Source organism: Ambystoma mexicanum, chromosome 2p, assembly GCF_040938575.1.
Source record: "Ambystoma mexicanum isolate Mex_15411 chromosome 2p, UKY_AmexF1_1, whole genome shotgun sequence".
In the NCBI taxonomy this organism is placed as follows: Eukaryota; Metazoa; Chordata; class Amphibia; order Caudata; family Ambystomatidae; genus Ambystoma; species Ambystoma mexicanum.
In genome coordinates this window covers 1418755595-1418781837 of record NC_090923.1, presented here as the reverse complement: position 1 = coordinate 1418781837, position 26243 = coordinate 1418755595, and the positions used below count along the sequence as shown (strand labels likewise).

The 26243-nt window shown below is 44.7% G+C and overlaps 1 protein-coding gene across 1 annotated transcript in view; it reads right to left on the bottom strand.

Annotated features, from left to right (window-relative positions):
• Positions 1 to 26243, bottom strand: part of LOC138567897 (SCO-spondin-like) — a 1036222-nt gene that overhangs the window by 118581 nt on the left and 891398 nt on the right. The window contains exons 97-99 of the mRNA XM_069646396.1: positions 19230 to 19276; positions 14471 to 14737; positions 8445 to 8606 (exon numbers count right to left, since the gene is read on the bottom strand). Coding sequence (XP_069502497.1) covers positions 8445 to 8606; positions 14471 to 14737; positions 19230 to 19276 — 476 coding nt within the window. The remainder of the gene's footprint in view (positions 1 to 8444; positions 8607 to 14470; positions 14738 to 19229; positions 19277 to 26243) is intronic.

The following is a 26243-nucleotide window of genomic DNA, read 5'->3' as shown; positions in this document are numbered from 1 at the left end:
AGATGACAATATGCATTTAAAATTACAAAAACTCTGGATAAGGCATTCCGGCCATGTCTGAGGTTGGACTGTTCCAGACCTGATGGAAGGCAAAGTGTCTGACATACCAGAGCTCGATCCCAAGGTTTTGACCTTTATAAAAAAAAAGAGGCACTAAAGGACCCAAGGAAGCATATGGATACATACATGCTGTTAGACCTGCTAGGGTAAGCTATTGGGACTGTCAGGTCCTCCTTCCAAAAAAATGGACCTTACTGAGAGAGCCAGGGATACTGGGGAACCAGTGGACAGAAGGTTTCTGCTGAATTGGACACCGAAAATGGTATGTCTGTTTAGAAACACCAACCGCCCAATATATTGCTGTCCAGAGTTTCTCTTCGGAGACACGTTCACTAAAGTATTGGGCAAATGTGTGGGTAGCTTTGGGGCTCTCCACAAAGCCCATATGTGAATACGAAAAAACCTCCCTTCTAAAATGTTCAGAGAGAACGGTCGTGGGCGGGGGATTTCAACTGGTCAGTTCCAAGACTATCAAAGGCCCCAGGGAAGAGGTGCTGAAGTCCAGTATTATGAAGAGGGCGGCAGGATATCATCTTTGCTGCATATGGAAAAGTAGGACCTAGTCATTGCTGGAGAGGAGCAGTACCTCAGGCTCCTATTGCTGTGTCTGCGCCATCAGCCGGAGAACCTGCCAGCAGTTAGCAGGACAGGTCTCTCTTTGCAGAACTGGTGCATGCTTTCAGGAGATGGTAGGGTATTTCAGACACTTCAAGCGTCCCTTCTAGAGTTTTGGGAATCCCCGGAGCAAGAAAGACAGCCCATTCATATCAGAATGTCGGTAGCAGAAGAGCTGACTGTAGGGAAGGAAGTCCAGGGGCTAGGGTGGAAAGGGTCAATAGAGCTTGCATCACATTCCCCATGAGGTTTTCTGGGCAATATATTCCTGATTCACAGAAAAGTGAGACCTGCTATCACTCTGTGAGAGCTCTACGAATGATAAGTGCACAGGCATTTACAAAGGGAAGGAACACATTTGCTCAGGGATATTCTGAGAGACATAGACTGGCTATATCTCGATGATATCATTTTCCTGTCCCAGAGTGCAGATGACTTGATAGAGCAAATAAACTGTGCAACTAATTTGCTGCAGTCATTGGGGTTCTTGATAAACTGGGCGAAATCAGAATTAGTGCCAGCGAGAAAGCTGGCATTGCCATGATTTACATCATGCTCCATATGTCAGAGTCTAAGCGACACCCAAAGGTAGTCTAACAGCTCCCATGGGGCTGCAGCAGGCTTTGCAGCAGAAAATAGTGCTGTCGCTGAACCAAGGGTATAGAGAATGTTTGATCTCTGTGCTTGGAGCACGAGAAACCCCTACCCCTGAGCACATGACAGGTATAATATTGACCAGCAGACAATGTTGGGGGTCTACCTCTAAAGTATATAGGAACCATTTCTTATTACCATTGTGTCAATGAGAAATATTAGATGTTCTGCTTATCTTCGGTGCACAGTTTTATGAAATACCCCTGCAATAACTCGTGGCCCACAAAATAATTTTGCATTTCAGATGGCCCTTTAGGAATCAAAACAAATAAATAAATAAACATTGTGTCTTTTATACTAAAGAATAGAAACACTTTAAGAGTCCACTCATGTGGGGGCGTGGCTAGACGAGCGCCATATTGGACACACTTGATGGAGGCTTCGTGAACAACCCGTGATCTAGTACCTCCATTGCTCTGCTCCCGCTAGATCTTCTCCGATCTGGGCTTCCAGGCTGCTCGGAGTTCCCTGCACCCGTCCCAACCCCGATCGAGGCCTCCAGGTCCCAGTGGTTGAACATCGACGGCCGAGTGTGTGACTGTGTGAGGTATAGACTACCACCAACTTGCAGAACTGGACCAGTGGAGCAGGACAGAGCTGAACTGGTGACTTCAACCTATGGAGACCTGGAACCGCCAGGGCATATGCGATAAAGAACCTGATGTAATTATGGAATCAGACTGCAGCAGGGCTGGCTGGCCCGCTCCTTTGGTTTCAGTCTCCACCCAAGGGAGATGTTCTCAGGAAGAGCTGTGACTGCACATAAACTGCTTGGAGCTGCTAACTAGGTCCTTCCCATTTGATCATTGTTGAAGGACAAGGTGAGTGACTGTATTCTGATGAGGATGGGCAGTGCGTCTTCTGTGCAGTACATCAATCATTTGGGAAGTACCATGTCAAGGATTCTGGCAGAGCTACCAGACGATATTTGGCATTATTACTTACCCGTGTCCTGGAAAGTAATAGCCATAGCAGATCATCTTCCTGAAAATGCCATCCTGGTGGTAGATTGAATTTCGCGATACCTGGATGCTACAGAGAGAAGTCTTTCTAGCCCTTTCGCGAATGTGGTGTCCCTACCCCCCTCAAGCAGATCTTTTCATGTCAAAGATCATTGCCCAAATGCCCTGGTACTGCAGCTTCAGATCAAACCCGGGAGTGGAGGGGACAGATTCCTTCTTACAGAATTGGAAACAGGGGACCCTCTATTCATCTCCCCATTGCCAATGAGTGCGGCAGTACTAATGAATGCGAGAATGGAAGAAGTGTTCATTGTTATGGTGGCTACGGAATGGACCTGCAAGAGTGGTGGAAACGGTAATCAGTTCCGATTCACTGCCGATTTACTGCCAAACTCCTGATGAGACCCATGATTCTTCTGCATAGAAAGATATGTGTTGCAAAAGGATACGCACAGCACAGAATGCAGTGGAGTGCATGCTCCATTAGGCATGGGAAAAGGATGGCACACCCTAATAGTATACAAATTGGAGGCCTGTGATTTTTTCACTACCCAAATGAGTTTCACTCTTACCTTGTCCTTGCATTTGATGTCAAAACGTGTGAATGATGTGTCTTGGTTGTGTGTGGCAATAGCTCATATATGACAGCAATGGCAGTGATATTGTGCCAGTACAGAGCAAAGGATAGTGTCACCACCCTGATGGTGTGTAGGGGGCACTTAAAGTGTGCCATCTACCATCTGAGCTCTGCTACAGACAGTGAGGATAAAGACTACATAATGGCTCTATGGCAGGAGTCTACAACATTTGGCTCTCCGCATTTATAGCCAGGAAGGTTAATAGTGAGGGATCTTGGCTGTCATGATCCAAAACACCTGGAGAGCCCCAGGCTGTATACCCCTGCTCTAGGGCACCAGAGTTTCCTCTATGCTCTTCAAAGTGGAATCATGACTGTGTTATCATTCCTGCAGCAAGACACACTGGACTGCGGTGACCGTCGGCCAGAGACATGTAACCGGGAATCTACAGTCTCTTCCAGAAGCTGGGAGTGGTCTCGTGAGAACTGCGAGTGTTGCGCAATCGGGTAAAGACATATGTTCTTTCTCCCACATCAAGGGAAAGAGAAACCTGATTTCTGAGAACTAGACCTACTGAGAGAAGTAAAGGAACCTCTTTAGATTCTCTAACGCAGGGAACCCTGCTTAAGGGGAATCCCTGCCCCCCCCCCGCTAGGTAAGCGGTTGGGGTCACAAAACCAGGCTGGAACTGGAGCCAGATGGTAAGATTCTCTTAAGAGTGTGGAGTCTCCCGAGAGAGATGGTTGGCCAAGAGTGCCAACAAAGGCCCTAGACATATCCTGGCACTTGGTAACACAGGAGGACAAATGACTGGCAAAGAGAGCCCAAGACCAACAGCGAGAGAAGACAGGGGCAGGCTAGGCCCAAAGCGGAAACCCCTATAAATCCCTTTCAGGAGTCCTCCTGAATGCACTAGAGATTCTACACAGAAAAGGAACATAGGTACGATCTGGCTCAGACCTTCCGTAGACCTCTTGCCCAGCATTAATCCTTCCTTGACTTGCCTTGATCGGTCCTCCCACCGGGGTCCACACGTGGCTGTTTTTTTTCATTGACTGGGTAATCTCCCTTAGAGGTTTATAGATCTTTCCAGCAAATCCTTCTCTCATTTCTACTCGGAATGTGTGCTTTTAAACCATATTTACAAAAAGGTTCACGGCAAACTGTATGGAGTGAATGTTTCTATGGAATGATAACAGATAGGTGTAACTAGTCTTATATACAGTACATATTGGGCCTCATTACAAGGCCGGCGCTCCCGTAATGAAGGGTGCCGGTACAGAACTGGCACCCTTCTTCACGGGACGCCCTATTACGAGGTTCCCTTGCGGGACCCGGTAAGGACGCCTGGTAAAACCAGGCGTCCTTAGCGGGTCCCATGAGGGAACCAGTGAGCTAATAACGTATTAACGGGTCCGTTATTAGCTCCCTCCCCATTCCCATTGAGTCCACAGAAGGAACCAACTTTGTAATTCAACTAAATAATGAACAACGAGCCATGAGGGGAAACATAATATAATGAAAGACCTGCCTCTTTACTCCAGTGTCTGGTGATTGACTGAGTGGATTTAGGATTGAAGGTTGTAGATGTTTCTGAGTGGGAGTTGCCAAGAGTCTTGGGTATTTTTTAATTTTTTATTTATTGAGTATTTGTAATGCATCTATAAAGCAAAATGGTGTTTCAAGGCGCATCAAGACAAAGGGGGAAGGGACATGGGAGACAGTTGAAAACAATAACGTTCCTGAGTGAGGGAATGGGAACAGGGAGGAAGACTGACAATAACGTTCCTACTAGGTCGTGAGACAATTTGGAGCGTGCAAGTGACAGAAATGAGGGGAGAATGGGAGGAGGAAAGTGTTGGATGGGATGAATAGAGAGGAACACAAACAATAACACTCCTACTAGGTCCGGAGATAATTCGGAGTATGCAAGGGCAGTGACAAAAATGAGGGGGGAGCAGGAAGTGGAGGAAGGAGAATGCTCAGGAAAGAGGGAGTGGAAGGCTAGATTAAGTGCAAGTGAAAAGGTTCAACACAGCACAAGGCTGGAGTGAAGAAACGACATTGGAATGGGTGCCAATATGGAAAGCCTCACTCTATGGTGCAGGGTGCTACATCACATACGCAGGTAAACATAGGTAAGGTGCAAAATCGGACGGCCTCACCTCATGGAAAGGGGGATACATCAACTATGCAAGAACATAAGTAAAATGCAACATTGGGCTGCCTCCCCTCATGGTGAGGGGGGTACATTGACTATGCAAGCACAAATAGCTAACATGCAACTTTGGGCTACCTCCCCTCATGGTGATGGGATACATGGGCTGCCTCCCCTCATGGTAAGGGGGTACATGGACTGCCTCCCCTCATGGTGATGGGATACATGGACTGCCTCCCCTCATGGTGATGGGGTACATGGACTGCCTCCCCTCATGGTGATGGGGTACATGGGCTGCCTCCCCTTATGGTGATGAGGTTACATCAACTATGCAAGGACAAATAGGCAACATGCAACATTGGGCTGCCTCCCCTCATGGTGATGGGATACGTGGGCTGCCTCCCCTCATGGTGATGGGATGCATGGGCTGCCTCCCCTCATGGTGATGGGATACATGGGCTGCCTTCCATCATGGTGATGGGATTCATGGGCTGCCTCCCCTCATGGTGATGGGATGCATGGGCTGCCTCCCCTCATGGTGATGGGATACATGGGCTGCCTCCCCTCATGGTGATGGGATACATGGGCTGCCTCCCCTCATGGTGATGGGATGCATGGGCTGCCTCCCCTCATGGTGATGGGATGCATGGGCTGCCTCCCCTCATGGTGATGGGGTACATGGGCTGCCTCCCCTCATGGTGATGGGGTACATGGGCTGCCTCCCCTCATGGTGATGGGATGCATGGGCTGCCTCCCCTCATGGTGATGGGGTACATGGGCTGCCTCCCCTCATGGTGATGGGATGCATGGGCTGCCTCCCCTCATGGTGATGGGATACATGGGCTGCCTCCCCTCATGGTGATGGGATACATGGGCTGCCTCCCCTCATGGTGATGGGATGCATGGGCTGCCTCCCCTCATGGTGATGGGATGCATGGGCTGCCTCCCCTCATGGTGATGGGGTACATGGGCTGCCTCCCCTCATGGTGATGGGGTACATGGGCTGCCTCCCCTCATGGTGATGGGATGCATGGGCTGCCTCCCCTCATGGTGATGGGGTACATGGGCTGCCTCCCCTCATGGTGATGGGATACATGGGCTGCCTCCCCTCATGGTGATGGGATGCATGGGCTGCCTCCCCTCATGGTGATGGGATGCATGGGCTGCCTCCCCTCATGGTGATGGGGTACATGGGCTGCCTCCCCTCATGGTGATGGGGTACATGGGCTGCCTCCCCTCATGGTGATGGGATGCATGGGCTGCCTCCCCTCATGGTGATGGGGTACATGGGCTGCCTCCCCTCATGGTGATGGGATACGTGGGCTGCCTCCCCTCATGGTGATGGGATGCATGGGCTGCCTCCCCTCATGGTGATGGGATGCATGGGCTGCCTCCCCTTATGGTGATGAGGTTACATCAACTATGCAAGGACAAATAGGCAACATGCAACATTGGGCTGCCTCCCCTCATGGTGATGGGATACGTGGGCTGCCTCCCCTCATGGTGATGGGATGCATGGGCTGCCTCCCCTCATGGTGATGGGATACATGGGCTGCCTTCCCTCATGGTGATGGGATACATGGGCTGCCTTCCATCATGGTGATGGGATTCATGGGCTGCCTCCCCTCATGGTGATGGGATTCGTGGGCTGCCTCCCCTCATGGTGATGGGATACATGGGCTGCCTCCCCTCATGGTGATGGGATGCATGGGCTGCCTCCCCTCATGGTGATGGGATACATGGGCTGCCTTCCATCATGGTGATGGGATACGTGGGCTGCCTCCCCTCATGGTGATGGGATACATGGGCTGGCTTCCCTCATGGTGATGGGATACATGGGCTGCCTTCCATCATGGTGATGGGATACATGGGCTGCCTTCCCTCATGGTGATGGGATTCATGGGCTGCCTCCCCTCATGGTGATGGGATTCGTGGGCTGCCTCCCCTCATGGTGATGGGATACATGGGCTGCCTCCCCTCATGGTGATGGGATACGTGGGCTGCCTCCCCTCATGGTGATGGGATACATGGGCTGCCTCCCCTCATGGTGATGGGATACATGGGCTGCCTCCCCTCATGGTGATGGGATACATGGGCTGCCTCCCCTCATGGTAATGGGATACATGGGCTGCCTCCCCTCATGGTGATGGGATACATGGGCTGCCTTCCCTCATGGTGATGGGATACATGGGCTGCCTCCCCTCATGGTAATGGGATACGTGGGCTGCCTCCCCTCATGGTGATGGGATACATGGGCTGCCTCCCCTCATGGTGATGGGATACGTGGGCTGCCTTCCCTCATGGTTATTGAGTGTACATCAACCATGCAGGAACATAGGTAAAATGCAGCATTTTGTTGTGCATCCTAGAGGTGCCCTGCCTCCCAGCCCAGGCAGGTGCAGGCACTGTGCACACAATGCTCTGAAGACGAGAGCCAGGCCGGTGATGAGGTATGAGGCCATGAATACCAAGGTTACTCGGGTTGGCATCGCTGCTAACACCTGTCCTGGGCCAGCATGCAGGTAGTGCAAAAGAGGGATACAAAAGTATTACCTTTGCATTTGATGGCAATAGATATGAAAGTATGGACCCATAGGGGTGCCGAGAGCACAGGTTAAAGTGTGTAGCCCCTAAATGGTTTTTCAAAAGAAACCCATTTGCATTCGAGTTTGAGGGGTAGACAAGTGTAACAGCAGCTGTTCAAGCCCTGCTGTCATAGCATCTTCCTGCATCTGCTCAGACAGCAGCAGAGCGATGGGTCTGTTTCATGTGCAGGTCAAAGAGCTTTTCGATTGTGAATTCGGGATGCGGGTTGTGATGTGCCAGAACACCCCTGCTTTGCATGATTGCGCACAGGGGGCATTCGGATGCCCTTTGTGAATAGGGTGCGACTGTTTTGGCAGAAATGAAGGAGGCACACTGGCAAATCAAATCACTTGCGCAAAAGTTGTTTTGAGAAAAGGGTGAAAACTGTGTTCCTTATCCCTACAACCAACACAATTAACACTAAGTTGTCGCCTAGAAACACTTGTGTACAGGCGGTTTATAAATGCCATATCATATCATAAATTACATAGCTATGGCGTGACATCAAGCAGGAAAACTGACAGATTGCAAAAGACTCAGGGCCTGATTGATGGAATTTTTTGCACGGTGCAAATCATATTTTTGCACTGAAAAAGTACTCTTTGCACCGCACTAAATGGGCCTAATTCACAGTGCAAAGAGTACTTTTGAAGTGCAAAGTGACTTTGCACTGAAAAAATACACTTTGCACCACTCTGTGAATCAGGATGTTTGTTGGCAGTGCAAAGTCACTTTGCACCACGCTAAAAGTTCCATGAATCAGGCCCTCAATCTGCATGGACAAGGGAAAAGCTGATGGCCTGGCTGCAGTTAGATGCAGTAAACACCTACCTGGGCAGGCTGCAGTGTTGCAGCTCTCAGACTGAAACCTCGGGCCACGGCACCTATTCCCCCCAGCAGGGTGGTGGACGAGACGCCACCGAACACGGAACCCTCCACTGCACGGGGCCCGGCAGGGGCTCCAGGGGCTCCACTCGCTCCAGAGGCACAGATCTGGAAGAGAGAAGAGGAAATCACAGACACACTGGGCAATGCATGGGGGAGTGGAGGAGCCTTCAGTATGGGAGATGCTTGCATTTCAAGAGATCCACTTAGCAAGGAGAGGTTAATGTGGGCACTATGAAACGCCTTACAAAAACCCAGTAAAATAAGTTCAACAAGCAATGGTAATGCCAACATTTGGGGTTTTTGTGTAGGCATGGGATAGGAAGTTGCTAAGCACCGGTATAATGGCCATACGACCACAAAAGCTGGAAAATAGAGTGATTACCTGGGCTTGACAGCAGACTCTAGCAAATGCCTCAAGCCAAAACTGTTGACTTTGTCGTTGCTTGTTTTTAACAAGACTGCTGTGCATGTAAAGTGGCTGAAAGAGCGCATTTTTACTACTCGAGTAGCCATTTGCAGCTGTAATTAAACCATAAACTCGCAGCAGACTGCATACAAATAACAATGACAGGCTAACGTTTGCTGTTATTCCTTGATAGAACGAACTCAAAGAGAACCCTGGAGGGTGTGATTTAGGTGGGATGGGACAGGTAGTGGGTGGGAGTGTCTGTGGAGATTAGCAATGCCAGAGGCCGTCAATGGGTGGGTAAATAACCAAACACCCACGAGCTGTAAACCCCTCCTGACATGGCATCTCCCTCCTACCTGTACATGCAATAGTTTCAGCTCATATGTGGTGTTTCAGCGCCACCTAATAGCCCAAACTAAAGAAACAATTCCTAAGGGATGGCCAGGATCATGACCTGGTTCTTTGTTGGAATATGCCACAGCAGACTTGATTGTGGCACCCTTTCAAAGTAGAAGGCTGTTTTAGATGTCTACACAATGTATCAAACAAAATCTACCTGTCAAACACATAAAAGGGTTACAAATATCTTGGCTTTAAATATCATGGCACTAAATATAGTGATTTCAATCTCATTTTCACTTTTATCGCTGCCCTTTCATTTACTGGGAGAATTCCCTGCCCTCCTTTTATTACCAACCTCTTTCTTCCCCTTCACATTCTGGCTCCATCCCCATATCTCAGCCACCGAGGGGCATATCGCCATTCGCACCTGTGTAGATCACTACATGGGTGCTAATGTTTTTTTTTTATGTAAAAGAAGGAAAACATACCTTTATCCCGCGGCCCCTACGTCGCACAGCTGTTAGCCAGAAAGTCCATTAGCAATGTTAATGACATCAACAACACCGAAGAGGGACTGCTTGGCTGACAGCACTGTGTGGCGTCGGGCCATGGCATAAAGGAACATTGTCTTTTTTTTCATTCCCCAAAAAAACCTTGGCTCTCAACTTCCAATACCTCGATTCTTGCCTTTCTTTCTACTTCTGCCACTGTTTTCGTCCACACTCCTTATCCTGCGGCACGTGGGAGAAGTACGGGCATTCTATATTCCTCATCTTTTGTTATCTCTCCTTCTCTTTCTCTCCCTACTTTTCTGTCTTTTGAATATTCCTTAACTACCGGTCTAAAACCGTATTCTCGTACTTTTCTACTTGTTTGTCGCTGTGTGGGTTCGGCTGCTAGCTTCTGTGAGGATATTGATGCCTTAATCTTTGTTGTTCTACCGTCTCATACTATTAGGTGACTTTAATCTCCATCTTTCTTCCATTCATTCTTCACTTCCATTTCTTGCTACTCTTGATTCTTACCACCTCTCTGCTCTGTTTCCGGGCTCCAGTCTGGAGCTTATATCCATCTCCTCATTATTGAGCTCACCTGTATCTGCTTTGAGTATCTATTCTTCTGATCATCATCATCTTCTTTCTTCCTCTATTGTTCCTCCTCCTATTCTACCTTATCTAGTTGGTTCCGAACCCACCATCTGCTTCCGTTGCGATCTCTGTGCTTTCAATCCTCCTTTATTTGTCTCATCCTGCGTTTCTGCTCTTCCGTCTCATTCTGCATGTTCGGCCCTCTCTGCTGACCATGCTGCAACCCCTCTCTCTACTCTTCTCTTCTCTTTCCTCTTCCCTTGATATCCTCTGTCCTGCCTCTTCCTTCTCTCCCTCTCGCAAACCTCCTCAACCCAGGGTCTCTTCCCATCTCCGCTCAATGTGGCGAGTCCTTCATGGTTACATGCGATTATATTGAATTATAAAACAAAGAATGAATTTTGAACGAACACAAAACATCTATAGAAAAAAAACTACATTTTCTTCTGTTGTTTTTGGGGGGTTCCTCCCCAAGCCCCCCTTTAAAAAAAAATAACTTTAACCCACCCCAAAAACTACTATTCCCATTCCTAACTGCATATGTATATTTTTTTTAAATGTGTTATTTTTTTAATAGATGTTTTAGGCTTGTTTAAACATCCATTCGTGGTTTTCTATTCGATAATATCACTGCAGACCGTCCATCATCTGGAGCGTCGCTGGTTTAAGTCGTACTCGGAGTGTGATTCCCTCTCTTTTTCATCCTATCATTCTCTCTATGATGAGGCTATTCTTGCAGCCAGGCATACATATTATTCTGACCTCCTGCATGCCCAGTCTGCTCGCCCCAGGTGTCTTTTTCTCATCTATTTACACCTCCTACCCCTTATCACTTCCTCTATTGTACTCTCACTGTTTCTGATTTTGCAACATACTTTTGTACTAGCGCTGCTTCTCTTCATGCTGCTATTGTTCCCTCTCCCTTTTCTTCTGCTTTTTCTTCCCCCACCTATGTTATCTCTTTCTTTTCCTCCATTACTAACTCTGAGACCTCTTCTCTTCTGACCGGCTCCCATCCCACTCGTTCACCTTCTGATATTATTCCCTCTTCTCTAATACCCAAAGTTTATCCTTCTCTTGTCTCCTACCTCACCACTCCCCCTAATACCTCTTGTCTCACATCGATATTTCCTTCTTAGCTTAAGTGTGCTTCTATTCTCCCTATTCTTAATAAACCATCTCTTGACCTCTCTCTTCCTTCTAATTTCTACCCAATTTCTCTTCTTCCCTACCCCTCAAAACTACTTGAACGTTTAGTCTATACCTGGGTTTCTATCTTTGTTGAAGATAATGCTATCCTCCCTTCTCTACAGTCTGGCTTTCGTCCCTGTCACACAACTGAAACTGCTCTTCTCTCTGTTTGCGATTCCTTGCTCTCTTCTTATACTTTTAGACTTGTCTGCTGCATTTGACACTGTTGTTCGCACTTTGCTCTTATCTTCTCTGCATTCTTTTGGGTTTGCCAACTCTGTCCTTGTCTTGTTTCGTTCTTATCTCTCTAACCATACTTACTCTATTTTCTGGGCTGGTTCCTCCTCCGAAACCTGGCCTCTTCTTCATGATATCCCCCAAGGCTCTGTCATTGGCCTCTTTCTCTTCTTCATGTATGCTTCTCCTCTTACTGCAATTATCTCATCCTTTCGGATTTTTCACCACTTTTATGCTGATGACACAACTTTTTCTCTCCTTCTCCTTGTTGACTCTGGTAATCCATGATAATTTAACTTCCTGCCTGCTTGCAATCAAGTCCTGGATGTCAGACCACTTTCTTGTCCTGCAAACATCTAAAACGGAAGTTATCTTGTTCCCTGCCACCACTAACCCCTCCTTTCCCTTCCCTCCTTCTTCTTTATCTCTTTCCAACACTGCTCGTAATCTCTGCCTCTACCTTGACCCAGACTTATCGTTTTCCTGTCACATTTCTACTATTTCCCATACTTGTCGCTTCCCTCTCTTCAATATTCGTAAAGCTCATTCTTTTGTGACCTTCAGCGTTACCAAGCTCCTGATCTCATCTCTTATTTTTTGTTGCATTTTTCACTATTCTACTATTCTTTTCGGTCTTCCTCTTTCTCGCTTGGCCCCTCTTAAGTCCATCTTCAATGCTTTCTTTCACCTTCTCTACCTGTTATCTCCTTGTGACTGTATTTCTCAATCTCTGTCTTCGCTTGGCTGCCTTTCTTTCTCCTCTGAGTTCAAATTTCATTTTCTTTGTATTGTCTTCAAATCCATCTATGGTTTTTCTCCCAGTTATTTGTCGTCCCTGGTCTCTTTCTATGCCCTAACTCGCCCCCTTTGTTCTCAATCTCAATTTCTATTATCTGTCCCTTGCTCTCCATGTGCCCAATCACGATTATGTTAATTTCCTCTTTTTGCCCCTCCCCACTGGAACTCGCTCCCTTTGTCCCTTCGCTCTACTACTTCCTACTCTTCCTTCTGTACTGCTCTAAATAACTCTCTTCTCCAGTCCTAATTATCTCCTTCAAAATGTTTGTAAATTGAATAAATCTTCATTTCTATTGTACTGTAACTTTTTTGTACAGCGCTTTGGAGAAAAGCGCTTTATAAATGCCAAATTAAAACAAAGAAATACAAAACACAGAAGACACTATTAGCACCCGTGTATGGAGCTACACAGGTGCTAAGGTGAAGGGGTAGCAGGGAATGGAAGGGAAGCGACCGACAGCAACGATACTGGTCGGAACACGGGATTTGCTTAGTGAATACAACCCGCGTTCTGAGCACGCTCATTGGTGGATGGCGCCTCCCAGGATGCTAATGGTTTGCAAGGTGACTTCCTGTCAAATATATAATAACTCAAACAATAAATTGGCATTGATTGCCCCTTCAAAATTAGCCAATCACAATATGTGCGACTGTTGCACCATACCACAATTCACAAAATAATTATGAGCATGACGTATGCTATATTGTTATTTCGCAATTTGCATATGATGTGATCACAAAATAGAAGTTCACAATGGGACCTCGCAAAGTACGCATCCTAAATGCACACATTGAGATGCTAATTTTTTTGTGAAATGGCTAATTAATCAAAGCTATAGGGAAGGATAGCAGGATGTACTCTTGTCCTTGAGCGCATCATATATTCAAAAACTTAGTTTTGAACAAATGCAGTATAATACACAGAAGGGTCATATCTGACTCTTCTGTACATTGCTGCTTATTTCTGCCATCACCTGCTACTCTAATCAGGGACGGACTGGGGCATACATTTGTCTCAAGCGCCAATGAAAAAGTGGCCCACAGTTGCAAATGGCAATTCATTCCTTTTGTGACAGACTGTTTAAGTAGTACCCAAGGGGGAGGTTTTTGATAAAATGTGATGCAAATTGTGCATCTTAAAGGATATTTATTCAGTAGCACTGGTCAAAACTACTAGCTGCAAGGTGAAGTAACTTATCAAACTTGGCCACATGGGCCAAAGAAGTGGCCCACTTTGACCCCAAAAAATGGCTCTAATACACTACAACCTCTTTGTATGTTTTCAATTTTTGCATTTAGCATTGTGGGTTCTGCCTGAATTGTGCTTTCTTCATGGGAGGGATGGAGCTTGCTAATGCCAAAAGACTCCAGCCCTCCACCCATGATGATGCTTGCCAAAAGACTCCAGCCCTCCACCCATGATGATGCTTGCCAAAAGACTCCAGCCCTCCACCCATGATGATGCTTGCCAAAAGACTCCAGCCCACCACCCATGATGATGCTTGCCAAAAGACTCCAGCCCTCCACCCATGATGATGCTTGCCAAAAGACTCCAGCCCTCCACCCATGATGATGCTTGCCAAAAGACTCCAGCCCTCCACCCATGATGATGCTTGCCAAAAGACTCCAGCCCTCCACCCATGATGATGCTTGCTGCAAATGGATTTCTGACTATCAGGTGCACTGTCATCCAATGCTGGCCTGCACATTTGTTAGTCTTAGGCGTCTTTTCGAAGCATACGTTTGCGCTTCTAGGCGACACCCGATTGATTGTGGATCGCTCCTTGCACCTGCGATAAAATAATCCCAATAACCCTGACAGCAGTATTACCGCATCAGCATTGGTACGCGGTAGAATAATTGTGGTAGCACATTGTAGTGCGTGTGTGTATATGTTATTGTACCTTCACAAATGTCCGAGTCAGGGCACAGCCTCTCCGCTATTAGCTCTCCAGAGCACAGAGACGTGTTCCCGGTCCAGGGGAATCCTGTTTGCAAGTTCAAGCAAACCCGGAACCGGCGCTGGACAGAAGCCAGAGGAGAAAGGTCAGAGGGCAGGTCAGTTCCATTGTCCGACTGGAAGGAAGCGAGGACACTAGGGCTGAGGGCCGACAAGGGAAGGCAGGCACCGCAGGGCGTCCATTCTGACCACACGCTAAGTGAGACAGCACCTGAGGAAGAAAGGTAGACAGACGTGTCAGGGCGTGAGATCCATTGACTGGAATTGCAGCCAATGAGAGTGCTTCTTTCAAAGTCCTCCTCCAATCCATCCACACCTGAATCAATTAATATCCAATGCTGGTTGTTAATATATCTCTTTAAATAGTAACTGTTTTACTTGTATTTTATGTTATGGGTGGCATATGTTCTAATGATTCAAACTAATACGACCCCATGTACGGTTGTTTGGCAACATTTTAATCTACAGTTCTAAGGTAAGATAGCGATAAAGAGATTGAAAAATGAAACGCTCACTTAAGAAAATTAGACCCCAACGAAAGCAGATACCAATAGTTAAAGGCCGGTTAAAAAATAAAATGACATTAAAAAAGTGAATTTCGGACAAGTAGAGCATGATATAATTATACATAGATAGGTCGAACTATATATTAAAAAAGAGACATAAATGAAGTGAGAGAAAGTGATAAATAAAGGGTTCAGTTGAAACTAGGGGTGTACCGAACTTCGGCTTCCAGTAAGTATTCGGCTCAGGCCGAATAGTTTCTTGGTATTCGGCTCTTGCCTAATACTTGGTCTTCTCATTTCAATGCAATTCAACATCTGAGAGAGACAGAAATATAGTGCTGATTACAAAATAAAAATGAAAGTACAAAAGTGAGGCTTTATGGAAAAGTGTAAGACGTTTATGCCTCAAGATTACACTTTGGGGCTTGTTTATTTAATTTGAAGGCACAAAAGTGGCACAAAGCAGAAATCACATTTGACAACTCTGCCTTCATATACTACATGATTTAAAACCTGCATGTATTTTCATGCTGGCATTTTGCTAATGTATTTCTTTTAAATGTACCTGCATGCAGCCCCTGTCAAAAGCAGGCTGATTCATAGCAATCCATTCTGAATGCTTTCTGTAATTGTAATTTGTGGGCAGCATTTACAAGTTTCACAAGGAGAGAAAAATGAGAGTAATGGCGATTGTGCCTGTTATTACTCTTTCATTTAACATTCCATTTTGTTAGCATGTACAACTGAATGCAAGCGACCCACTAGCGTGTAAGTGCTACCATTAGCGGCTCCCTGCACCCAATTTACACTTCGTCTGACAGCATCCCAATAAAATGTCAGAGTAAAGTGCATTGTGTGTGTGTGCATTGGAGTGAATGAGAAGCAAGTATTATCTTTTTTCTAATGGGAATGTCTATGGAAAAAGTAAGAATTCAAAACAGTTAGCGGACAATAGTAAGTCATAGGTAGTCAGTTATGCCAGGAAGAGTGATGTGCACCTGCCTAAGAGGCATCTCGGATGAACTTCATGTTGGCAAATCTATCCAATTTCCCTGGTGGCCAGTCTGCGAGAGGGGGCATGGAGAGACAGGTGCGACGACACACTATATCACATAGTCAGAGAGCTATGTTTTACTAGTAAAATTGATTTGGGGGACAGGGGTTTTTGGAAAATGGAAAGCATCCCAACAGGTGGGCTGCCTCTTCTAGGTCGGTCGGGCTGGGGGAAAGTCAGATACATATCAAGCAATGCTAGATGTGACTGACATTTCCCAAACCATATTAGCATCTTGGGCAAAATAGCTTCTTGGGAAATCTGCATAAGTGAAGCCTCACACTTTGTGCATCACAGAATTTGCATCCACAAGATCGTTCCATACATTTGATCCCTGTTTTCTTGTTAATCTGTTCTTTTCTAGCCAAGCTTGTATGCTTTAAATTAGGATATCTTGATTAAAATGAAGAGAAATAAATGAAAGATGGGAAAATATCTAAAATAGTCCTTTCACACTTATTTTAAAGTGTTTTTTATAAGTTTGTAACATGATTTGTTAAATAAAACAACTATTCGGCTTCATATTTGGCTTTGGCCAAATACTTCACAAACTATTCAATATTCGGCCGAATAGTAAATATGCTATTCGGTACACCTCTAGTTGAAAGATCAAAAGACAGGTGTTTCATAAAGAGAGAAGAAGACACAAAAAGTGAGAGTAAGAGAGTGAGAGAGAGAGAGAGAGTGAGAGAGAGAGAGAAAGTGGCAGGGAGCAAGAGATCTTCAGGCAGATCAACGGAGAAGGAAAAAACAGAAGGAAAGAGAATTCAATTACGAGCGATCAATAAAGAGATACATTTGTATAGAGAAAAATCAACACACTGGTAGATATGTTTCTTATTAGAGGCAATTAATTCCTTCTCATTTATTACATATTCCACAGAAGCCATTAAACGTATCTAGTCTCCTAAGAATCACAGGCCATACACAGAGGGCCTGAAACATGGAAAAGTTTGTATATTTTCCGCAAAGCCTGCGTGCCGAGAACGACTCTGCGCGGCCCGTCGTGCATACAAAAATCTGCACACCACGCGTATTCATGGAATTGTTCATGCAAAGTAACCTCATGCGCAAGTTGCTGCCGAAACTCCCATGACACACCCACATGCAGAGCCATACCAGCCCTGGAAACAGACACTTGTGCACTCCAAGCGTGAGAAGCAATGCACCAAGGAAAAACTGCCTGTGTACCTCCCCAGCCAGGCCAGCACACCGTTGAGGGTGCGTGGGGTCCCCCGTAACTGTCACCAGCACCACCTCAACATGAGTACCAGATATCGTAAAAGTTTTCATTTACGGTACACATGCATGCAAACCCCCATAAATCGTCCTGCACCCCGCTACACTGCGTACGAGCATTCCCAAGTATGATCAGAATCACGACTGCATACACGCACCCCTAAATGCAACACCCGATCTTACCTCTGCACAGAGATTTCAATGCACAAGGGTCTGTATGCCTGTTTTTGGTTGGCAGACCTTTCGAGTGCATTGTGCGTCCATTTCCATAATGAAAGGTTGTGCAGACAGATCCATGAATATGCTTGGATGTGCGAATATGTGTGCGTGCAATGGACTGCCTGCGGGCCATCCCTCATAATGCCCACATTTTGCCTTCTTCTTACTCATTTTGCAGGTTCCGTCCCCTACGCTGGGTCCCTACACAGGCCACGCCCATGCTATGCGAGGTGCCTTGTGCAAGGCACTTGCCACTCGCAGAGATATGCAGAGCCTGCACAAAGTCCCTGCAAAGTACAAACAAGTCCAGTGCAGCCGATTCCATGAATCGGAAAAATGACTTGCGTGCACGGTTTGGTGTGCAAAGTCCTGATTTTCAGCGCAACTAATTCCATGAATCAGGCCCCGAGTCTTTAACAGAGATAGGCACCCTATGTCCAGAAGAACAGACTGCAGCAGGTAGGTCCATACTTGGCTGAGAAGCAGACCTTGCTTTCAGATATATCTGGCTTTCCTATGTCTCGCAGGCAGATGCAGTGCTTTCACTACATTGCTTAAGAGGAGGACAAGTACTGTATGTAATTTTTTGCCACTACCCGCTTATTTGGCTTTTTGAGCCTGGACTTTCAGCCTGAAAATGTGTATAGTTATGACCTTTAATAATGTAAAATAAATAGACTGAAAACGGTGGGTTTTGATAAAACGGAAAGAATAAGACATCTGCCCAGGTTTAGCCAGTGCCCAATTTGCTTTGGAACATTCACATAGGACTGCAGTTTAGTCATATAGACCTTGTTTAGTCAGTTTAGTCATATAGACCTTGACTGCAAGTACTATTACAAGTAGAATATTGATGACATTAATAAGAGTCACCTTAGCGCATAAACACTGTTGCCTCAAACCCCGATGAATGGCCGATGCGTTCGCTGCATATTCAAAGCAGATCAACTCAAAGCAACAAGGAAAAGAATAATGATATCAAGAACCAAGCAGACAAGAAAAGGAGGCCCTCTCTTCAATCCTCTCCTCTTCCTCAGGAGGATAGCTCTGTGGAAACACGCTCGCCTTGGATGCAAGACGAAGTGGAGCAACACAGGTAGGTTCGATCCATGGGTCCGTGCTTAGAAACCTCTGGGTATTAAGCGCGTTATAAATGACCAGTTAAAATATCATTAGAAAAGATATCTCTGAAACGGATGTTATTTTAACGCCAGCACCAAACATGGCGGCATCAGCATACATATTTTATATTTTTGGGGGTCTACCCAGTGCATTCCTTTACCTAACCGTCCAACATCATCTATACCCATTCCCATGACCCCCACCCAGTAAACAGGAAAGCTGTGGTGTGGTTTTTACCATCAGCAGGAAAAGAAAAAAAAACAGAAAAAAATACCAAAACAAATATGAAAGAAATACTAGTTGAAAATGCAGAGCTAAAAATTCCTCAGACGAATGGAACACAGAAAAGAAACATTAATTATTTCTAAATACTAACTGTTAATTTAATAATTCCAACTCAGTATAAGTTATTGGCTTTCCATTTTGGTCTTATAAAATTCTCTGTTTGCATTTTCCTCTGGTCATCAGCATTAGAAATGGAGAAACAATGAGCAGATACTTGCATAATAGATACACATTTTCATATGTCATAAGTGCAAAGAGTTAGAAGCTCTAGTCCATACCTTCACAGTTCTTCATTGAGCACTGCAGTTCTCCTTGCAAGCACACACTGTGAAGGCAAAAATGTGTCAATAAGCAGCATATGAACACATGAAAAAGTCACATAGTCAGGATATGAGATCTGCTTACATGCATAGAGGGAAATCATGCATAGCTGATGGCCACAGCCTGGTCATTAGTATTTCATGGACCTATCTATGGATAAAGTTGTGCCATCGAATTAGGTAAAGTTACCTTTATGGTTATTCTGGTTCTCTTAGTCGCTGATCTCCCTTCATCCAGTGCCGGCATATCTGAGCCCAGTTGGGAATGGGGGAGAGTAGCACAACAAAGAAATTGGAGCTAGGAATATCTCATGAATATTATTGAATCATGAATATTTATCCAAGAGTAGCCCTGTCATCGGCCTCGCTGATGCAGCCCCCTCAACAGGATACCTCCTGAAGAGTTTCTTTCGCCAAGGCAAAACATAATTACAGTGATCAGCTGTCTCGAAATGGCTGTGCCGGACACCAATGTTGCAATGCGAGACTCATAAAAGTCTGTAAACAAAAGTATTTCTCTTACCATCAAACTCGTCAATACATCCATTCGAACATGCAAAGTCCCTCATAAACTCATGCACATCAACAACTGCTCTGAAAAACAAGGATGTATATGGCAACCACAGCATAACCGGAGCACCCCATTCATGACGAAAAACATAGAAAGAATTGTCACCACCGAAAGCTCTGTCCACCTGAAACAAAACAAGCCATTAAGTGATTTCCAGTCCAGCATTCATCCATGGTGAGGAACCAAAATAGCATGTTCCAGGGCCAAGACCCTACCTGCATGCTGATCCTCTTGGCCCCTGTGCAGCTTTACAGTCAACCACACACTGGTAGAAGTGTACCGAAAAAAGTAGTGGAACTGTGGTCTGGGCAAGGGAGCGGGTAGGCGGAAGCATAGTGCAACATGTAAAAAGGTGTTGCGGCCGTGGCATTGCAATAGGCTCCTGTTATAACCTTACACTTGCACAGAGACATGAATGGACAAATCCTCTATATAGAATGGTCAATATGGTCGTGAAAAGTAGAGGAATGGTAAACAGAAATAAATAAAAGTATTGGAACACTGCTCCAGACCGTTCCCACTCATTTCTATCACTGCAATGACAATGTCCGTCTGGACCAGCACTTTAAAATTTGTGGGACAGAAGGTTCATCCTACAATTGGCTCTTCATATCTACCTTCACTCCTCCGGTCAGTTTGGTGCTCTTCTTCTCGCAGACAACCACATTGTCCTGCATTGTTCCTCAAGGGTTTTCCCCCTCACCCACCCTTATCAAAATATACATGGTCCCTCTGGCAAAGGTCCTGGAAAGGTACAACACTTCAGACCACGGGTAAAGCATTGACACCCATCTGTTCATCATGATAACTGTCAATGCTACGGATCATAATCAAAATGGAGAACAACTTGGCAACATTAAAAATTGAATGTCCAAGAACTACCTCTTCCTCAAGGCAATGACTGAAATACTGCAAGTAGCTAGCTTCTCGTCTCTTCCACTTTAAGACAGAGTCAAATGGGTTTGCCTTCATCATTTTCATGGGTGAGATTAAGGGGGTTTTGTCAGCTTCCCCTGCTAGGGTCTTGACATACCTCTTCACCAACTCTCTACTACTGGTCAAACCAACCTCTTTGGGATGTTTCCAACTAACCTCCTCCTCATGTTTCCCATCAACCTATTCCTGACCTCTCAAACCAACCTTCGCCTGTCAAATCTCCCACTCTTGTCTCAAACCTTCTCATCTTCCAGTCTGTCTCCAAACTCCTTCCTTGTTCTCCAACTTGCTCCAAATGCCTGCTGCCATCTCCTACCCTGTCTGATTGCTGATTGTCTCCCTGACTGGAATTCTGGGCCGAATAATGCCTGTAACCCCCTCTCCCCTCCCCACCCACCCCACTGGTGCTTGTTTTCCCTGTAATGGTCTGCACCTGTGAATATGAGTGAGTGAGGGGCTGTTATTGGCTACACTTAAATCGATCTGTGTTTACTTTGGGGTGATCCGCCATCTTGGATTTTGCTTTCACCAGTTGTAGGAATGCTGCCAATGGAGGCTGAACAGGGGGTTTCTTTGGTCTGCCAGTGACCCAGGCCCTGTGCTTGTGCTCCACAGGAGAGTGAAATCATGGTGATCAGTGTTAAAGTACTTTTCCATGTGGCATCCTTTTCTTGTAATTTAGGCTTACACCGCATGGAACCAAATGCGTTGTCTGTTTCTGACATAAACAAGCTTTGTACTGTGACGCAGATGTTAGAGTGGACTAGCTGAGCAATTGCCATAAGAAAATCTGATATGCCTCTAAATGTCTGAGTGGGTGTTTGTTACCACCCCCAAAGTAATTTACTTTCTTCACTACATGGTTTGCTACAATCACAGAGTTCAGTTTTCTTAAAGGGACTGTGTTAACAAATTGCTCTGCTTCAGGAATATATAAATTACTTCTCTTTGGAACCGGAGGGAGCATTGCATTACTGATTCCATATTGTTCCAGCTTCCAAGGTGTTCGAGCTCTCTTCTATAAGCAATAGTGTAATTGGATGGCCTTATGTGATGGTTCTCTTCCTTGGGGCAGGAACTATGCGCGGATGACAAAGGAATCCTCCCCATGCCACCCCTGAGTCCATAATTCCATAGATCGGTGAGGTCTCCTTTGTCATACAACTAGATATCCCCAGATGTAGGCAGAGGACTTTGCTGTAACTAGAATTCCCCCAAGAAATCAGCATCATCAAAAAACCCTTCTATAATCTATGCTGTACACATTTATTTTTCATTCGTAACACTTCCTTATATATTGCCTAACAATAGCAGTATATCACTTCTGCATGAACTAAAGCAATGGATTAGGAGTCAAATAAATAAGTCCCTCTCCAAACACCAGAATGGTAGGAGCTCAGCCACCCGCCTGGTACAGGGGTGAAAAGCTCAAACCACAAAACCACAGCAGTTCAACGGCTTTCAATAAAACAGAGGATTGACTTCAAAATATTTGTCTTTCTACATAATGCCTTAAAAGGCAGAGCACATGCTTAACAGAAGAAAAATCAGTACACCACTAGGCAAAAAAACATCAAAGGTCTGCTTCCAGAATATCTGTACCTCTGCTCATGGAGAATTGTTTCTTTTGGCAAAATAACCCTGCATACACTTTATGAACCTCGCTGCCCCTTACCTTTTAACTCAAGACTAACTTGATCAGGTTGTGAAGATATTTTTCTGTCAGGATGACAACATAATCCCTCTCTAATCATGCTTCTTAAGCAGTCATCCACTGCACTAGACCACCAGTTTCAACTCCCAGACTAATCCTCTCCCAAGCCACACTTAAGCCATCATATGACTGAAAGTGAGATTTGCAAAAATAACCTATACATACAAATAAAATGCCTAAAGTGAAGAGTTGGGTCATCAATTTCCTATAGGGAGAGTTAAGGCACAAATAGCTTGTCAGTAGAAATTGGTCAGCATTACATTGTAAATAGATCTGGGTCATAAATATGTGACGCAAAAACCAGAAGGAGACGCTGAGCTATTTCTTGATGTTTTTAGATCATGCTCTTTTGAACAAATTATGGACAATAACTAAACGAAAGATCGAAAACGTCCACTTGTTTCTCCGTGTTGTTATTTCCCAGGTCTCAACAAATTAGTACGTTGACCAAATAAGTACTTAGTCAATCCACAATAACCATGACACAAATAAATATTCACAATTTTATTTCATATAAATCACAACACTATCACTCATACTCCAATTTCATACATTTGGATAAAACAATGTGTAAAATTTCGCATATTCTAAAAACCTTTACAAAATATTCCTAGAATTAGACACATCACTAATAGTAGAAAAAATAGAAAATTATTATCGTTTTTTTAAAAAAAAAATTGTAATGTGCTAACCCTGTGACACCCTGCCTATACAAAACTATATGATGCAAGACACCTTTATGAATACCACATTAGTTGTACATAAAGGAACACAATGGTTAGTAGCTCATGGGTTCCTCTCTATTTAGGATACCTCATAAATAGCTTACCATGATCCGAGTAATATCCATCCCCATTTCTTGCTACACTGGGATTTATTCCAACTTAATATTAGTTAGTCTATCGTATTGTTCATAACTCACAATACTGTATCTTAACAACCCAACATGTTTTGTTCAACACAATATTGTTTTACACAATTCTTCTGAACTTCATCAGGGGGACCATATGTACCCTTCTTCCATCTCTCTTATTGTAAGGGTGACTAAACACTGTTCGCAACAACACAACTCAATGTACTGTTAGTTCAGTAAAGTCTAACTTCACTATGCACAACTCTCGACCGTGTATCACAATTCAACACTGTCACTTGACCACGTAACTAGGGGAGAGTCACAACACCTATGTCGGACCACTCAATTTCTATGGCTTTAAGGCGTTTTGCCACACGTGTACATCAAACTGGTCTTTGCACTGCGGCAATAAACGAGTACTTGTTCCTCTTAGGGTAGATCTGCTTCCCAGTGTTGGCCGTACCATTCATGTACCAAAGCATGTACCGAATTCACCTTGCCTCGCTCGCAGTATCGCCATTCTTTGTCGTCGAAGTCACAGCTCCATTTCAATGTGTGATCCATGTAGTTAATTAGAAGATCTGGATGTAAAGATTGCCTCAAGAATAGTTAATGGAAAGAGTTGTGCCATATATACCATAGTGGTAGAATAGCAACATGAATATCTCATGTGTTAAGATTGCTTGTGAATCTACCCTATAGCATAAAATCATAAGTGGCGATTTTGTGTAATGTTTTTATGTAACATATTTTGTAACGCTTTACATTGGGGTCATCCATGTCCTACAGACATGGGTCTGGTGTCATTCTGTTCCCCATTTAGCCCACTTTAATGGTATACTGCCCAAATCGGCAATTCCCAAGGCGTTCAAAGTTTATTCACTGACAACGTTGTGTATAAGTGACGATTTTGTGTAACATTTTTATGTAACACTTTAAATTGGGGTCATAGTATATCCTTCAGACATGGGTCTGTGTCATTCTATTCCACATTTAGCCCACCTGAATGGTATACTGTCCAAACTTCAATTCCTAAGGTGTTTGAAGTCTATTCACTGGAGTTCATTCACTGATAAAGTTGTGTGTAAGTGACAATTTCATGTAACGTTTCATAGGAGTCTGGTGTCATTCCGTTCCACATGCATCCAACTTTAATGGTACACTGTCCAAATCTGCAATTCTTAAGGCGTTTGTGCGTTTGAAGTTTATCAACTGATATTAACCGATGAAGTTGTGTGATGAACCTGTGTTGTGTAAGTGGCAGTATAGTAACGCTTTGAATTAGGGTCATTGTATGCCCTGAAGATATGGGTCTGCCCTTGGTGGAACATCCCTACAAGCGACCAAGCTGCTGAGTTCAACGCGCATCAGTTGCCGGAGGGTGAGGGGTGGCGAGCAAAGCACCACGGGGTGCGGAGCCCCCGGTGTTGAGCACCGAAGAGGCCGGGGCGCAGAGCCCTACTTTTATCTCAATAACAGAGTTTGTTTCTTAACACGCTTATGGAGAGAGTTAGATCTTCATTATATTTGATAGAGTTATGTTTTGCATTCCTTTCATATAGGGTTCGAATATGCATAGCCTATAGACACAGTTGGTGAAGGAATAGCTAATAGATAATCTGAACTGTCAATGGTGGTTATTTTAAAATGGGTGGTGCATGAAATAGATTTAAAAGCAAGGCATAATGCTTTTATGCCTCCATTTCATGCTACAACCAATTTTAGGGTTCACACAAGGTGGAGAAGGGGCACAGAGCGATCTTGATATCGCTGTGCTTTCCTCCACCATCTTGTGTGAACATATCATTTCACATTTGCATGAGATTTTCATGCAAAGCGTAAAACAAATGGATTCCGATGGAATCCTCATATGATTTACCACCTGCTAAAGAGAAGGTGGATTCCATTTGAATCCATTAATAAATGTCTTTCAATGCACAAGTTGCACGTGGGGATTACGTGTTTACAGGACGTAAGGTAAAACAGTAAGTAAAGGTGATTTTGCCTGGTTTTACTCTTCAGTTTTCCACTCTGCCTTGTAAATGTTTAAAATTGCATGCATGTGTGGAGGAGAAAAGCAGTTCTATGTAATGATTGTGAAGTCAAATAAAATTGAGAACATTTACTGATTTAAGAGAACTAGGCCTCATATTCAATACACTGGTGGTGTAATTAAAGAGACTCCATTTTGAGACACATATATGCTTGTCGTCAGTTGGATAATCAAAACCTGGCTCACTGAAGGGGTATTTTACTTGCATGCTACCTTTCTACAGCTTCCCCACACATTGATGTAACCTTGCTTACTTTGCCAGGAGGATATTTATGTATCAAGTGAAACCTCTTAAAATGACTAGTGATATGAAGCAGGTGCCCTATTGAAAAATGAATGCACATCTGCGCTGGTACCTCTCAGAGACAGCAGGCATGACCTTGGAAGACCAGGAATCTTTGGTTTCCTCATAGAGGTCTATTGCACTAATTGGAAGGAGTACAATTGTCGATAGTGAAGCCATAAAATCGTTAGTTTGAGTGGAGTCTATAGTCTTCTTAAGTTGTTGTATGGTGGACAGAACACAGATTTGAGATCGTTGGGGATTGTGTGCTGTCTGTTTCTTTGTTCACCTGCTGCTATTATATCTTTACCAAACTAACCTGACCCAAGGTTCAAGTCCAGAGTATGATTTCTTCTACGCAGGGGACCCAACAGCATGTAAGTGCGAACGTTGGTCATTCCCTGCATGCAATTTGCATTTCTTAAAAAATGACCCCTATTATGTCTTTCACAGAGTTCTCATGAATATGTCAGGGCTATGGCCCGGTGATGTATAACAATCTGGTAAAGTTAGATCATGAAAAGTTTATTCACAGACGTAGATATAAATATATCTTTGATGT